At 38.5% G+C, this 16599-nt stretch overlaps 1 protein-coding gene across 4 annotated transcripts in view; it reads right to left on the bottom strand.

The window, feature by feature from the left end:
* CDC42BPA (CDC42 binding protein kinase alpha) overlaps window positions 1-16599 on the bottom strand; it is a 159370-nt gene that overhangs the window by 59704 nt on the left and 83067 nt on the right. For all 4 annotated transcript variants that reach the window (XM_081186348.1, XM_081186345.1, XM_081186346.1 and 1 more), the window contains exons 6-14: window positions 14063-14156; window positions 12998-13198; window positions 12154-12402; window positions 11193-11272; window positions 10195-10361; window positions 9119-9241; window positions 3859-3992; window positions 1839-2081; window positions 470-580 (exon numbers count right to left, since the gene is read on the bottom strand). In XM_081186348.1, coding sequence (XP_081042474.1) covers window positions 470-580; window positions 1839-2081; window positions 3859-3992; window positions 9119-9241; window positions 10195-10361; window positions 11193-11272; window positions 12154-12402; window positions 12998-13198; window positions 14063-14156 — 1402 coding nt within the window. The remainder of the gene's footprint in view (window positions 1-469; window positions 581-1838; window positions 2082-3858; window positions 3993-9118; window positions 9242-10194; window positions 10362-11192; window positions 11273-12153; window positions 12403-12997; window positions 13199-14062; window positions 14157-16599) is intronic.

The raw sequence follows: 16599 nt of genomic DNA, 5'->3' as shown, positions 1-16599 counted from the left end.
GGAATCTGCAATGTCAGAGAGGACACTCAGAAATTATCATGTCCATGGTCCACCTCATCTTGCCATCCCATAGCAAGACAAAGTTCCCAACAAAATCCCCTGTTTGATCCACTGGAAAATGGCTTATAACATTTAAGAATCCCTTGCTTTCCATTAGTCTCTAAATGCACACTATTCTAGTTACAACTGGGAACCTTTGCATTAGAAGAAACAAACTAGTAACATTTCTTGGGATTCTCTAATCTTTCATATTACATGTAAATGAGGTAATTGAGGAAAAGAGTTTGTACTAATGTGCTGGAAGTACATTGAAGCAAGCATTCGAAAGTTTTTGTTTTTCCCTCCATAACTAGATACAATAATATACACTACTAACTTGCATTCCTCTTTATTCTGTGTCTGACAGTGATCTATCAGATCTAATATGTGGCTATTCCATTTTAAAATGATGAAGTTAACAAAGACTGACCTTTAGTCCTTCTAACTCATTTTCCAGCTGCTTAGAGTACTGCTCACTTCGCTCACGCAATTTCCTGTCCTTGGATGCCTCAGCAGCTGCAGCTTCAGCATGAACTTCCAGCTACAAAAATATTTTTTTTAAAATCATAACCACTGTTTTGAACGTTGGTTTCTTTTATAATGCACAGAAAAAGAACTCATGTTTCTTAGTATTCTGTCCTCAACTGTGACCTGTTTCGGATGGTTAGGCAGAAGCCAAGGGCAGTGAACTTCCCAAACCACCCTGACTTTCAGTAAGTCCCGCTGACATCAGCTGGAATAACGGTGCTTAGATTGTACACTAACAGTTCTATACATGTCTACTCACTGAACTCCCACTAAGTTCAATGAAGCTTACTCAGGTAAGTAGGTAAGCAACTGCAGTGTATTATTCATTCCTATTTTTAGCCTCCAACTTCTGGAAAGGAGTCATATTACAATGCAGCTGTGTTGTCTAGCAATCTTCACTCAGAGCTGCAAATACTTCTATTCTCTGTTATTAAATAATCATCGTTTTGTTGTTTTGCCATTACATACAAAAGCATGGCTAATTCATTTACATACATCAATAATTAAATACTAATAATAAATAAATAAAACAGATCATATAATCAGACACGATGCAATCCTATACACATTTACCTGGGTACAAGTCTCACTGGACTAAATAAGGCTTACATCTAAGTAAACATGTATATGATTGCACTCTTAAAATTGTAAGCGAATATTGTATCTATTCACAACAGATAAAATGGATTCCTGATACCTGACTTTATTCTGTATTTTTTTCACAAAATGAAATAAAAAGCATTGATACATTATCATCAGCTTATTCAATGATATTGGCAGTATTCCATTAAATAAATGTGTAAGCGAAATAACCTCTGCTTGTGCAACAAGACATCCCCCCTCACCCCCCAACACTATGACCACATCTGCTCTGGAGGTTTGGGGAAAAACCCGGAAGAAATTTAGGGGGCATGGGGAGGGGGAAGCAGAGAGAGAAGTATTGTTACACAAGCAGAAGTCATTCTGCTCGTGCAAAGTGCTACTTAGCACTATATTGAATGCAACCCTTCATCTTCCCTCCATTAACGTTACCTAGCTTGCAAATTTATACTGAGATACTCAATTTTTTAAAAAATCTTCCAGACTTTATAAAGCCAGACTGAAAAAAATGGAACACTCTGAAAATATACTGAAGCTACTGCAGAGAATTACAAACAAATGGCAAAAGTAAATTATTTGTCAACTATTATTCCATGTCAACAAAATTCACTGGGAAATAGGCTTTATTTTGGTCAACCTTCCTTGTAGTTACTATCCCAAAAGTGACTTACTTCCTTTTTCATTCTGTCTGTTCTGCGTAGGTCTTGCCTCAAGCTTTCTACTTTTTGCATCACCACTTCCATCTCTTCTTCCTTATCTCTGACTTGACGAGTAAGTTTCTGTTTTTGTGAATGCAAGTCAGTAAGACGCTCATTCATCTCAGAGAATTCCTGCATAGCCAGTTTCCGTTGGCTGTGTGCATCTTTCAGCTCTTTGGTTTGGGCCTTTAATCTTTCACTAGACTCAATTAGTTCCTGCAGTCAAAAGCAAAATATAAAATATCTATGAATTTTAGAATTCTGCTACTAGATGGGCTGCAGAATTAATATAAACAAGTATCAGTTGCCCACTTCCCACCCCCAAACAAGAGATTCTGTACAGAATCTTTAACAAGTGTTTTAACAAGCAAAAAAGGTTCCACAAAAATGCTAGCATTCATTGGAACTTCATAACCAAATTTGAATTGGTTATGATTGGTTATAATTCAGCTAATTATATGTAGCTATGGCCAAAGTCAAACCTTTCCAGCGCTAGCTCACTTTCATTATGTTCCTCACACTCCTATCTTAGTCTCTATCTTGTCTTTAACTGCTAGTTCGGAAAACTGACTCTCAAAGACAGATTATATTGGCAGGACCAGTCACCACCCTCTTTTGTCATGGAAATTAATATAGCCTTGTCTTCTTTGCTCTGGGCTAAGGAGATCATGGATGTGCCAGATCACAAGATCTACTGCTTCCTAATTCAATCAGGTGAAACACCCTGCCACTCATTAACGGGGCCCTTATACCAACTAACTAAACCGAAGATGGAATACCTGCACCTTTCATCCAAAGCAAATTTCCTATCACTCATCATGCTGTACTTCTGTTGATTTGGTTAGATGTGCTCATTTATGAGGTTGCTCTATCAGACCCACAGCAACCTGTCCTCTGGCAAGAATAGAACCAGGACTGCTATGGAAAGAGGCTCCCGCTCCCTCCCAGTTGTTTATGTACCAGAAGATATTACTTCATGAGCACACATTTGGCAATGCTAAGAACGCTCTTTAAATAATAACCATTTCATAAACAGCATTCAGATTGATATGTTTATACAGTGGTGCCTCGCAAGACGAAATTAATTCGTTCCGCAAGTTTTTTCTTCTTGCAAGTTTTTTGTCTTGCGATGCACGGTTTCCCATATTAATGCATTGAAAATCAATTAATGCGTTCCTATGGAAACCACCTTCAGACCAGGTCCGGGGACAGTCTGTCCCCCGACCTCTTCTGAAGGCTGGGGGGGGGGGGACAAGGGCTTTTCTTCCCACCCCCAGCATTTTAAAAAACCCCGGGACAGCGGAGGACTTCTCCGCTGTCCGGGGCGATGTAAAAGCCCCTGGGAAGGCAGGCAGGGGGGACAAAGACTTTTGCCCCCCGCCCGCCTTCAGAAGAGGTCCTGGACCTCTTCTGAAGGCGGGCGGGGGGCGAAAGTCTTTGCTCCCCACCGCCTGCCTTCCAAAGCCGTCCGGTACAGCGGAGAAACGTGCTGCCTTTCTCCGCTCTCCCGGGAAGGCAGGCAGGGGGGAGCAAAGACTTTCGCCCCCCGCCTGCCTTCAAAAGCCGTCCGGGACAGTGGAGAAACGCGCTGCCTTTCTCCGCTCTCCCGGGAAGGCAGGCAGGGGGAGCAAAGACTTTCGCCCCCCACCCGCCTTCCTGGACCTCTTCTGAAGGCCGGAGGGGGGGAAAGGCTTTGCTCCCCACCACCAGCATTTAAAAGAGGTCCCCGGAGATTTCCCTATGGGCTTTCTTCTTGCGAAGCAAGCCCATAGGGAAATTCGTCTTGCGAAGCGCCTCCAAAACAGAAAACCCTTTTGTCTTGCGGGTTTTCCGTCTTGCGAGGCATTCGTCTTGCGGGGTACCACTGTACAGTGTAATATTTTCCCCCTGTATACCTATGTTAAGACCATTTAAATCTCAAGTACAGTGTTCCTCAAGTGCAGTGGGTGCAAGCGTGGTCTTTAAATAAAAGCACAGATGAAATCATTTTTACCTTATTAAGATCATCCCGTTCTTGCTTTAGTGCTTTGATTTGCTTCTCAAATGTTTTGATGTGTCTGGAAGCATCTTCTAATTCTCGCCTTGCAGAACTGGCCTCTTCAAGCTGCTGCTCCAGTCGTCCAGAATCTAGGAAAGAAAATTATTGTTAAGCACCATAGCGTAAAATATAATACTTACTGCTATACAATAGCGAATAGCCAATTAAGACCCCAAGGCTAAATCCAGCCCTCTGAGGATTACCTGTTGAACAATAAGTTGCCAACTAGAAAGCAAGAGAGATGTGTGTGGGGTGTTATTTATAGCAACAGGGCTTCCTAGCTCTAGAGACAACTTCCATCTCTGTTTCGAACTGTCCCTTCTGTAAAATAAGTTGCTGATGAGACTCCACATTTAGTTATGCATTCACATTTGCACATATCAAAACCAGAGTTTCTTTAAGGTCCACTTTCCTATACTGATGTTACTAATTTGCTTGTTGCTGGATAGAAAACAGTGAGCTAGTGTGAAAATTTGCCTAGGTAGGCAACAGAATATCATGACAGCTGGTTGCTCTCAACCTCTGTCTGAAACCTGTTCGTTTCCAAACATTTTATTGAACTTTCAGGGCAGCCTTTAAAAAGTTAAGCACATTAAAACAGATATAAATAATAGAATTACATGTCAGGGTAGACTTGCCTAAACAAGCTCTGAAAACGGTGAAAGTGCCTGTCTAATTTTAATGAACAGCAAGTTCTAGAGAGTAGATGCTGCCACACACAACTTCCTTTACCACCACTTTACCAGCAGCATCCTTGTTCTATCAAGTTGACAGATAGCTATCAATTTTTTGTGATCATGCACAGCAGACTGACCATATTCAATTCCCATCCCCAAATTTCTTTTGTTGATGAGAAATAAGAAAAAAAGAAGCAACAGCTACATAGAATAATGTCTTACTCTGCATTTCTAAATGTTCCCTGAATTGTACTATGTATAATGTCAAAGCTAATTATTTCTGTAATGAGAAAGAAAAAGTATTAAGAAGTCGCTGTCTGGAAGGTTTTGCCTTTTTAATGGAAAGGTACAGGAAGACAGAAACAAGAAAACATGGCCACACATCTCACTTGGACTTGAATAATCCATATGTGCTAACCCCAGAGAGGAACCTAATACAGAAAAGAACACACAACCAGAAATAAATCTGCTGTATGTAGCCACAACCATGACAGACAGAAGCACTGAACCAGCCAGAAGTACAACAACACTCTGCTCTCAGGGACAAAGTCTAACTGTTTCAACATATCTTAATTCCAAGGAAATGGAACTCCAGGTTCAGCATAGTAATTTTAAGATCAGATTTTTAAAAAACCCTTCACTGTTTAAATTTTCAACTTTAGCTGATTGCCAGAAATAGTATGCAATTTTATGATGTATAATCACAACATGCAATGCTATGACATTACAAATCAAATAGCAGGATGTTCTGTTTTTGTGTGTGTTTTTAAACAAACTACCAAAAATATTGAATTACTAAAGGCAATATCTTGTTGATCATATTCACATTACATTCAGATACCTTTTTTTATTTCTAATGCTAACACCATTGCGGGGGCTGGACTAGACGACCCTTTGGTTCCTTCCAGCTCTAAGATTCTATGATTTGTGTTTGCATGTCCTGTTAGGTTTATTGCATCTGCAACTACTGAAGAAACATATTCCTGAAATCTTTTACTCAAAGAAAACCCCGTAAACCGCCTTAAAAGCAAACACGCATTTTAAAAATGCATTTAAAATATCTCAGCTATGTCACAAAATGTCATAAAGAAATCTACCCAATCCATCCAAAAATTTTTCAATTAGACTTAAGTTTGCGACCAGCGTTCTCTAGTCTAGAATCCCAACACTGGCTTAATCTTTTTCACCAACATGGTTCTGAAAGAGCAGCAATTGTACACATAGCTAGTGCTGCATAAATTCTCAAACTCTCCTTTTAATAAGTTGAGAAAGCTTAAACGACAGCTGTATCTCAATGGCAGAAATGATTAACTCTCTGCTGAAGTCACCAGCACACGAAATTGATATACTGTTAAAGAGAGCCAAAATAAATCTCTCTTTCACGTGTAAATTACTTTGCTCTCTTGTCTACTCTTTCCCTTACATTTTTTCACTATATTAAAGATTCCTCAAAATTTTCTCCTATGTAACTTAGATAACTAAATATTATAACTTCAACCTCAAAAACTAAAAGCATATGCTAGGCTATCATTGTTTGGAATGATGGGGAGAGAAAAATGCCATAATTTACTAAGACTACTGCTGAGCAGAACTCCAATGTGAAACACTTCAACTCTTACTTTCACTAGAAGTGTTCTTAAGCAGGCATTCAATAAAGAAACAAAATTAAAATCCGGATTCAGCATCTATTATCTAGTGATAAGCTATTTCCCATTCAGTCTTCCTGTTCTAGGTTAACAGCTGTAGTTCTACACAAAAGCAGCTGTATCACTATATAACAATGGTTCTCAAACCATGACCACCACAGCATGCTGGTGAGTCTTAGCAGGTTGCCAGTCCTATATACTCTTCAGGAGTAAACTGAACACAGTAGAACTAAGCTTTGAACAAATATGCACAGCATCAGACTGCCTGTGAAGGATTCCCAGGACCCATTGTAGGATCCAATGTCTTGTTTCTGATCTGTACAAGCATAAGATTAAATGACTCTGAACCACACTCTGGGGCCCCACAATAAGAGATGCAATCTGAGAACAGATTAGTAACAGGAGAAATAGCACTGGAAAATGGAAAGAAAAAAAAAGAGTGGTTTTATAACACCTTTTTATACTCCAATATCCTTACAGATACAAAGAAACGTATTTTACAGTATGGGTAATTCTTTAGTGACCAATGTAACATTGTGTTGCGACCCTATCTCGCTTTATTTGCTGAGGGAGCCGGTGTACAGCTTCTGGGTCATGTGGCCAGCATGACTAAGCTGCTTCTGACGAACCAGAGCAGCACACGGAAACACTGTTTACCTTCCCGCCAGAGCGGTACCTATTTATCTACTTGCACTTTGACATGCTTTCAAACTGCTAGGTTGGCAGAAGCAGGGACCAAACAACGGGAGCTCACCCCCTCGCGGTGATTCGAACTGCCAACCTTCTGATCAGAAAGCATAACTTGGATAAGTGTTTTATCTTAAATTATGGATATTTTTTTCATCTGTGGTAATATATGTTTCATAGGCAAGTGTTGAATACAGGTCACACTTCAGGTTATTTTACTCACGTGTAAAATACCATTTCGAAAAACTGTTGCTTGGGAAATTATCCTTAAAGTGATATGAAAATGAAAAAGGAGTCTGTAAGGTGACGTTTTCATGGAATTATCCAGTGCTCCAAGTATCTACTGTATGTGCATTTATAAAAATATTCTGTTGTCCTTTTTCTCATGTAATGGAAACCCATTTACCAATGGCAACACTTTAACTTTCTGCTTTTCACAGCTGCATCACCAGTTGGAAATATATAGAAGATTTTTTTTTAATGTAATACCATACAAATAAAATTGAAGCTTTGACTTAAAATTTAGGTGAGAAAAATCCATGCAAGAATTCAGAGATCTGCTTCAGCCACAACATTAATCCATAGTTTAAAATGAACATAGGTTGAATGCACGCAAGTGCTTTGCTCCTCCCCAAGGCCTCACTATGTTGCATGGGAACAAGTCAGGTACATGCATTTTCCCAAGCCCTATTTATTTTTGCCCCACCCACCACTGGTAAGTGGGCCCTGGAAGGTTGGGGAAGTTCCAATCCATCTCTCAGTCTGAAATAGTTTCCCCACCAATGTTTAGTATAATTTGGAAAATACTACACAATTTAATACAAACATGTCACTGAGATAATCAACAACTGGAAGAACTAATTTCATTATCAGACAACCCATCTCAATTTATAAATTCAGTATTGAATTTGATCCCACTTTCAGCACATTTTTGAGGAACAAGTAAGCTACTCTATATAACAATATACCAGCCATAAATTTCACTTCAGCATTCATACTTGAATAAGTGATTTATACAAGAAACCAAATCAGATCATAAACTCTTCCATGCATACCCTAACCAAGTTGGGATGCCAGAGTTATTCAGTGTAGTTTTTCCATCTACAGTTGTTTTGGACAGAAAATACATTCCTGTACAGCTGTGATCATGAAAAAACAACTATATTTTAGGATTTTTTAAATAAAAAAAAACCTCAAATAGAATGATCTTATCTTCCAATTTAATTCCAACTCCGCAGCCAAACCACAGTCTCACTCAAAATGCCAAGAAAACCATGAGTTTAGTTGATACACTATTTATTTAAAACTTTGTTTCTAGCAAGCAAGTATGATTACAATCAGAATTGTGATCACAAACTCATTATGTCTAAAATATCAAGAGCCAATATTAACTGAAAAGGCAGAGTTCAATCTCCAAGGACAACAGCCGCTGTGATGATGGGGATGAATTATTAAATTCTATATGTGCAAATGTGAATAAATACCAAACTCCACTTATAAAGGCTGGCAAGCTCCCAATTCTTATGGCTACCCTCCTTGTGTTTACAAAGGTAATCAGAAAAACCTTTCTGGAATGTTGAATAGTCTCCCTGCTGCCAGGCACAGCTGGAAGAAGTGCTACTGTGTACTCATGCAGGCCTATGAATCAGGGCAAACTGGTCACTGAACTGCTTATGCAAGCAAAATCATAAAGTGAGCATAGGCCAAATATCTGCCTCAGAAAAATGTTACTGAAACCATTAGCTGCAGGCAGTCACACAACTGTATCCTGTCTTAACAAGCCAGGATTCGTGTGGGCTGCATAAAAGCACATGGAGCCCCTTCGCTGTCATTTCGCTCCTCTCTTCATGCTAGTGGTGACACGAATCTGGTAGCTGCAGTTAAACCACAGCTTCCCACTACATGCAAACATGGACCATGGTTTCCAAACAAGCCAGATTCACAATCCAATTTGAAATCTCCGAGATCCTTTTTGAGAAGGGGACACCAGACTGCACACAGCATTCCAAATGAGGTACAGAGGCATCAGCAAAGAAGGAATGAACCACACCTCACTCAAACGTGTAGACTAATGGATAATGTAAATGTGGATGTTTGTGTAGACAAGCATTGTTTGCTCCTTATTTTCTGAGAAATATTAAATGGAACATAAAAAGCAGAAACAGAACTAGTGATGAGTTAAAATGTCAAATAGCCAGGACTTACCAGTCACCTGTTTTCTTAGTTTTTCGATTTCTTCTTTTAAGCTTTTAATTTCTAAATCTTTGCTTGCTGTTAATGGACCATCTACAGTTGAATAATGCAGGGCCTGGATTGTTTGTGTGGACTCTTTTTTTAAAAAAAGAAAGGGAGGGAAAGAGACACTTGTGAGAGACTGCATCCAAAAGTTGCAATCCAGTTACTGAGCATATAGGAGTTACTGGACCTTGAGACCTCGCATAAAATACTGCCCAAGGAATACCCAAGGCAGTGTCTATGGCCTGGTAGCTGTCAAAAACACATATCATCTGTTTCACATGCAGTGAAGAAAAAGAATCTTTAAAGGATCAATAAACATTTTCCTCACTCAAGATAGCTTGGACTTTCCCCTTTTTTGAGAGCAAGAAAACAGCCCTATTCCCCTTGAGTGACCGGGAATATTAGGAACATGTGCATGAAACTGTCCAGATGTTCCCATGTTACAGGAACAAAGGATGGACAACCTGAAGTAAAAATAAGACCAAGTAACAGCGTTTGCACTGAACGTATAAAACAAGTACTGTTTATGCCTATTTAATGTGAAATCATGGTTCCTTATGATTTCAAAACAAATGATGCAATTAATTCTTCAAATCCTTTGTCACTTTATCATGATATATATTAAGGTTTCTGCTAATGTCTCCTTTTCTTTTTTCACTTTCCTCCCTCTCTTGGAGTTTCACAAGTTTTGGTGGGAAGTCCTTTTCTTCTCTATACAGGACACTCCCAACCAAACAGGGGTTACGTTCCAGGGATAGCATGCAAAGCCTAAATCATGCATGGTCAAAACACATTGTGTTCAATGGTGGTTGCGATTGCCTAAGTCCCTTTTCCCTAAGTCATTTATAGATATTTTTGAAAAATCATAAGACTACTAGTTCTTCAACTGGCTTCCAATGATCATTTTTACTAAGCTGTGACTATGGCAAATTTGGTAAGTTATTACTCATGTTATATATGGGTAATATATTCATTTTATCCAATGAATATATTAAATGAATTTAATTCAAGTAAATGATTAAAGATACTTCTTATAGGAATACCTTGTAGTTTTCTGCTAAGTTCAAGTTTTTCCTGCTCCAGGCGCTTTATTCGCCTCTCATATGCTTCTGTTGCTAAGGTGTCCTCAAGTGTCCTTTGAACATTGGCATCGAGATCCATAGCCCGTTGCCCAGCTGCATATCTTAGACTACTGCGGTCTGAAAGGACACTGCGAAGATAGAAAGATGAAAAAGCCAACTTACTCATTATTCCAGCAGTTCAACTATTTTATCACATTACGATAATTTAATTCGTTTTTTAAAAAACTGCATGCAACATTTGCAAATTACTCTAAAATACAGGCATCATACACATTTTTTAAAAAAGTGGTACAGGTTCTGCCTATTTCACACATTATGTAGTGGCAAACTTTGATTTGCCACTCCATGTATTCACAACAGCAGTCACACTAGTCATGGCATCCTGAAGAATGCACCTGTATGGTACAGTGTTTCCAAGCACTGCTGAAAACACATTACATTCTTAAACTTGGGTACAACCTACACACACTGACCCAAGAGAAAGTTCCACTGAATTTAATGGAGCTTACTTCTGAAATCGTCCTGTATAGGACTGCAATATTAAAAACATTTTATGTGTACATCTAAATAATGTAGTGAATGACGTGACCTACTATGTAGGCTCTGCCCTATGAGTGCAAGCCACATTGTGTCATCAGATGATCAGTTCTCCGCATAGCTAAATAAATTGTGCCTGAACATTTTGTTGTGTCATTATGATCCAGCGAACTACTATTTCTCACTTCACTGAAGAAAGCAATACCTAGCCTCTTATTATATTTGTATTCAGCCATTGTTCAAGCAATAGGAAGGAAACAGAAATATTTTACATGTTTACATTTGAATTGGAGGAGAAATATGTCTGTTATCAACATTGCATTAGAATGCATGCTTTGTGTGACAACTGTAAATAAGATAAACTTGCCTTTTCCTAGATTAAAGTATACAAAGTCTCTTGAAAACCCAAGGCTTCTACTCACCAGCTACTTGTATATGTGAATCCTACAAAGGGCAGATGATGGCCAGAAAATGCAGTATGTGTTGGTGGGGGCATTGTCTCCTGTCGGACAAAAGCAAGTTAAATTTGATGTCATTAGTTTGCAAAAGCTGATATATTACATCTGAATCAACTGAGCACTCTTCCAGGGCAAACAGCAAATAGCCTTAGGATATAAATTAATAACAGTACCTTTCCCCTGTTCTTGGTGGTTGCAATGTTACCATCCAGGAGCTGAAAAAAGCACCATAGAATTGATGCAGCTGTCTTTCCTGGGCCTTTATGATACTGCAGTCCCCTTTCTAGCCCAGGGCTTCTCATTCCCGGTAGCACTCAACAATCAAAAGTAGAGAGGTAGATTGCGAAAAAGCAGCCTGAAGACTGCATGTCAATGGGGAGTAGTGGGACCAACTTTATGGAACTCTCTCCCAACAGAAATCAGGCAAGTACCTGCTACGTTTCAGGTGCCTTGTTAAATTTTTTAATTCCAGGAGGAATGGAATCCCAGAGAATGGGACTCTGATGTTTAAATTACTAATGTTTGATATACGTTTCATATTTTGTATGTTCTGTTTTTTTTATTTTGTAAGCTGCTTTGGGACCCAGATGGTGAAATGAAGTATACATTTTTTAAATATGCTATATATGCTATATGCTTTCTCTCCTGGGAAGGCAGAAAAGCTTTTTTAAAAAACTCATTGTTATTTTAAGCCTTCTTTGCAAGTCAGCATGCAACTAACACACCATAAAAACAAATTTTAAAAAACAAACAGAAAGCCCCCTCGATTATGGTTTATTTTGTACTTCTTTCGGCTATAAAAACATTAAGGTATCTTCTTGAAATCTAAAGTAATCTGATATAAATGCTGTATTTTGGGCGTATTCAGTCCAAAAAATGGGACTGGAAGATCAAAGTTTGCAGAAGTTGCTCTGGAGTAACTTACAGAATTCTTTAAACAATCATCATCTACATCAAAATTTGATGTATCCGTTGGACTGCTAACTTCAGGGATGTAAGGTGCTTCGCAGTTTCGAATGTTATCCCAGTCAATCCCGGAAAAAAATGGGTGGCCTTTAAAGTCTTCTATTCCATTCTGCCCAAGTCTATGCTCTCTGCTACAAATGAGTCTTCGAATTAGGTCCTTGGCGTTTTCAGACACATCCGTCATTTGGACAGGAAACTGAAACCTCTCCTTAAAGAAAAAAAGATGGGAGAATTAGGATCATACTGTGAAATAAAACAAAACAAAACAGTTCAGTGTTATAAATAGAACAGTGCCATATTTCCTAGTATTTCTATGACAATTTCTTTATAATTGAACCAAGACAACAACACATGGTCCACTCACTAATGTATGTGTTTATAAATGCAGCCTCAGTGGCTAGTAGGACTTCTTAAAGGAAAAACAATGGCAGTATCTTTAATTCATTTCTACTGCTATTATTTTACAGTTAAATATGTTAATTTTGTCAAGCAAACAGCACTCCATTTCTCAATGAATTATCCAATCACTTTCCAGTAATGTTACACAGCCAAAATATATTCATATGTAGTGATTATAGGACTTCCACTATTGTCCAAGCTAAAAATATCATTACAAAGTAAAACCTGAACATCTGAGGTCAACAAAGACAGTACTCTAAGCATTGAAGCAGCTAAAAGCCAAGCCTATAGTTTATTGAAGCTAATATATTCTCTTGGTGAAACAATCAATGTTAACATCTTAAGGACAATAAAGCACTGAGCAGAACTGCTGGTCAACTGTTCACAAATACTGCCCCACTCACTTTGTGGTTCATTATCTTTCCATATGTCTCCACCAGGGATTCTGCATAAAAGGGTGTTTCACCATAAAGCATTTCATACATGCAAACACCAAGGGACCACCAGTCACATTCAGGACCGTACTTTCCTTTCCCATCTTCCATGGCTTGCAGGATTTCTGGAGAGATATAATCTGGTGTTCCAACTGCCACTGAAGACTGAACCTGAAGAGGACAATAAATTCTATTACTAAAATGATCTCTAATATTATGTGTGTTTCTGTACTGTTGTGAATATATATATTTCTGATTTGATACGGCTACTGAGGACCCAAATGGTTATGCCCCTTGTCACGCGACGGAGAACCTATCAAATCTACGCTTCAGGTAAGATCAATTATTCTTTTCATGTGGTGATTTGCCCAAGGAGATGAAAATAAAGGAAGTAGCTTGACAGCAGGCCATGGGAATGTTACAGGCAAGACAAGTCTTTAATAAAACATTTCCCCCCCATTACAATATTTACTTAAAAGCAGCATTCTTATTTAGTTCCCAACACTTGAAGTGAAATGCTGTGTGTGTCTGTATTCCTATAGTCTTGTACTGTATTTCTTCCAGACAATGTCAAACATTTTAGGAGTCTTCCATGCCAATGAATCTTTTCATTAGTCAATCGGTCCACTTTGAGTAAAATTTAATTGGATACCCCAAATTCTGTAAGATTCTGCATTTAAAAAGATACAGCAAATAAGCTTCACTTCTCCTGGCATGTATTTATTTTACAGATATACTGTATATAATTACAGATAGCTATAATGAATGAAATAGACAGAGGACTGAAGTAATGAAATTTATTAAACATTAATGGACAATAATGGTGAAAAGTGAATCAATCTAATCAATTAGTCACCCAGATAAAATGTGTAATTACATTACCATAAAACTATAATTTTTACAGAGGTACCTTATATATTAAGAAATATATCAGATAAATTATCAAATATATTATCAAAAATTGTAGTGGCAGACTAGGGACAGAAATGAAGGTGACTAAAACTATATTTTAGCTTTGTTTTTATTATTATTTACCGTTCCATCTTCCATCAGTTTCAGACAAGAACCAAAATCTGCTAACCGAATATGTCCATTCATATCCATCAGGATGTTGTCTGGTTTGATGTCCCTGTAAAAGAAATTTATTTGAGTCATTCCATGTTGTTTTTCATTATATTGAGACAAGTGCAATAAAACATTTTGCATTCAAAATTATTTGTGTATCATTTTGGAGACAAATGAGACTAAAACGTATTTCTCTGAGGGGTCATCATCTGATTAAAGAAATCTTAGGTCAATTAATTATATAGCATTTTATCAATTAATACATCATCAATTTAAATGTGCATTGAATTTTTCATATGACGTTAAAACAACAGTTCCGAACAACTTTTTTATTTTTTGAAAAAAGATGATACTTGCATGTGTCACAATAAGCATAACCTTAGAAGGAGCAATCCTTCAGAAGTCACCTGCAGTTCCATAAATGCTTTATTTTTATTTTTTAAAAGTAAAACGTTAAATAAAATTTGCTGCACAATTAATTGGAAGCATCCTTCTGGTTGATCAGAGCTATGGCAAAGAGGTTCTTCCCACATGTTTCTAAGCAGAAAAAACATGTAATTGATTGGACTGCCCTTCATCAAAGCAATCCCAGGATGAAACCTTGCACCCCAATTGTTATTATGAGGGCTAACTAGCTTTCACTGTATTGGCCTAGAAAAGGCCGCCTTGAAATGCAGTCTGAGCATGCTCAGAGCTGTTCCCTAAAGCCACGCCCATACCTCAAAGGATAGTCATTGCAAATAGCCAGGAGAAAGGTGTGGTTGCAAGTTTGAGAAGTTTGTTTTTTAAATTAATATTTATTAAGAGAAAATTATGGCAGAGACAGCATCTTTCTATACTGCTTACTTTTTGCTTAATCATTTGCAGTTATTGTGATGTTTTGCATTACTGTTTTTCTCTGTTTAAAAATGCTGTGTGTGTTTGGCTTCTGTGAGAAGAAGATGCTGGACTAGATGGGCCTTTGGCCTGACACATAGGCTCTGCTGTGGTGATTATACAATGTACAATAGGCAGGAGAGAGACTGTTTACTGTGATTATTCCTTATTTATCAGAAATAATCCACCTCAGAAATTTTACATATTTATAAACACTCCATCAAGGAAATACAGAATCATTTAAAAGTAGTCTGTGGTTACTCTTTGGTTATCTCAAGCAGAGTTTTCCAGACTTTTCATGTTGGTGACACACTTTTTAGACATGCATCAATTCGCAACACAGTAATTCAGTTTTAATAGCAAATCAGAGCTTAAATTAACACCTTTCCGAGAGTTTGTGTAACACACCGACACCCTAAAGTGTCACAACACACAGTTTGGAAAGCTCTGATTTCAGGTAAAACACATGCTGATTGATACTAGCATGGGAAAAATATGTGATATTACATATGTAACTTTTGGCAAAATATTCTATTATTAAATAAAATTTGTTCCTAAAGCATGTACTTTTCTTAATACTAAATTCTTCTGACCAGACTTTATTCTGAAAATAGTGAAGTATCTGCTTTATGGTATCTGGCTTTCTTTATGAATTTAAAATGCTAACAAAGCAAGCAATAACACACAACGGGATATACATTCACCAGCCAACATACGCACGCCTTGGGCGTGCTCAGTTACTGGTGTTTATTCATGAAAATACACACACACACTGTACAAATCTTGGCCAGGGAATGCATGCCTCGTCATGTTTCACTGCACTTACAAAATAGTCTCTTGAAAAAATACCCTAGTTTAATATACAAAAGGGAAAGGGAGGGAAGTATAAGGAGACGTTTTGTTAGATGCAGGTTATATATAGACATTCCTATAATTCTAGCTACATATATGTTCACTTTTATTGCACCCATATCCATAATGGATAATTGATTCAAAAGTTGTGGCTTATTTATAATTGTTCCTATCAGAAAAAACTGACTAAAAAAAACACAGGGGTGCTTTCAAGTACGTTTTACACAGAGTACACCTATTGGAATTAATAGACCTAATTTCAATGGATCTACTCTGCATAAAACTTAGTTGAATATCAAGTCTGATTATAAATCCATTTGTCTAGTAACAATGAGCATAAGAATTGAGTGAGGTAGATAATGTACATAACTTTTGAATCCCTTACCAATGACCTGGAAAATTGTGCCCAGCAGGGGAAATGTACCGTATTTTTCGCCCCATAAGACGCACTTTTCCCCCTCCAAAAATGAAGGGGAAATCGGGGTGCGTCTTATGGGGCGAATGCCTGCAAGCCTCGCGCGCCCGGCAGGAGGTTCCTCCGGGTGCGCGAGGCTTGGGGCAGCAGCCTGTCGCCCGAAGCACGGGGAGCCCTCCGGAGGGCTTCCCCTGCTTCGGGCGAGTGTCAGCAAGCCTCGCGCTCCCGGCAGGAGGTCCCACCGGGTGCGCGAGGCTTGGGGCGGCAGCCTGTCGCCCGAAGCACGGGGAGCCCTCAGGAGGGCTCCCCCTGCTTCGGGCGAGTGTCAGCAAGCCTCGCGCTCCCGGCAGGAGGTCCCACCGGG

The sequence above is a fragment of the Podarcis bocagei genome (assembly GCF_964188305.1).
Source record: "Podarcis bocagei genome assembly, chromosome: 3".
In the NCBI taxonomy this organism is placed as follows: domain Eukaryota; kingdom Metazoa; phylum Chordata; class Lepidosauria; order Squamata; family Lacertidae; genus Podarcis; species Podarcis bocagei.
Note: the sequence above shows the minus strand (reverse complement) of the source record. Positions and strands in the feature narration are given on the sequence as shown.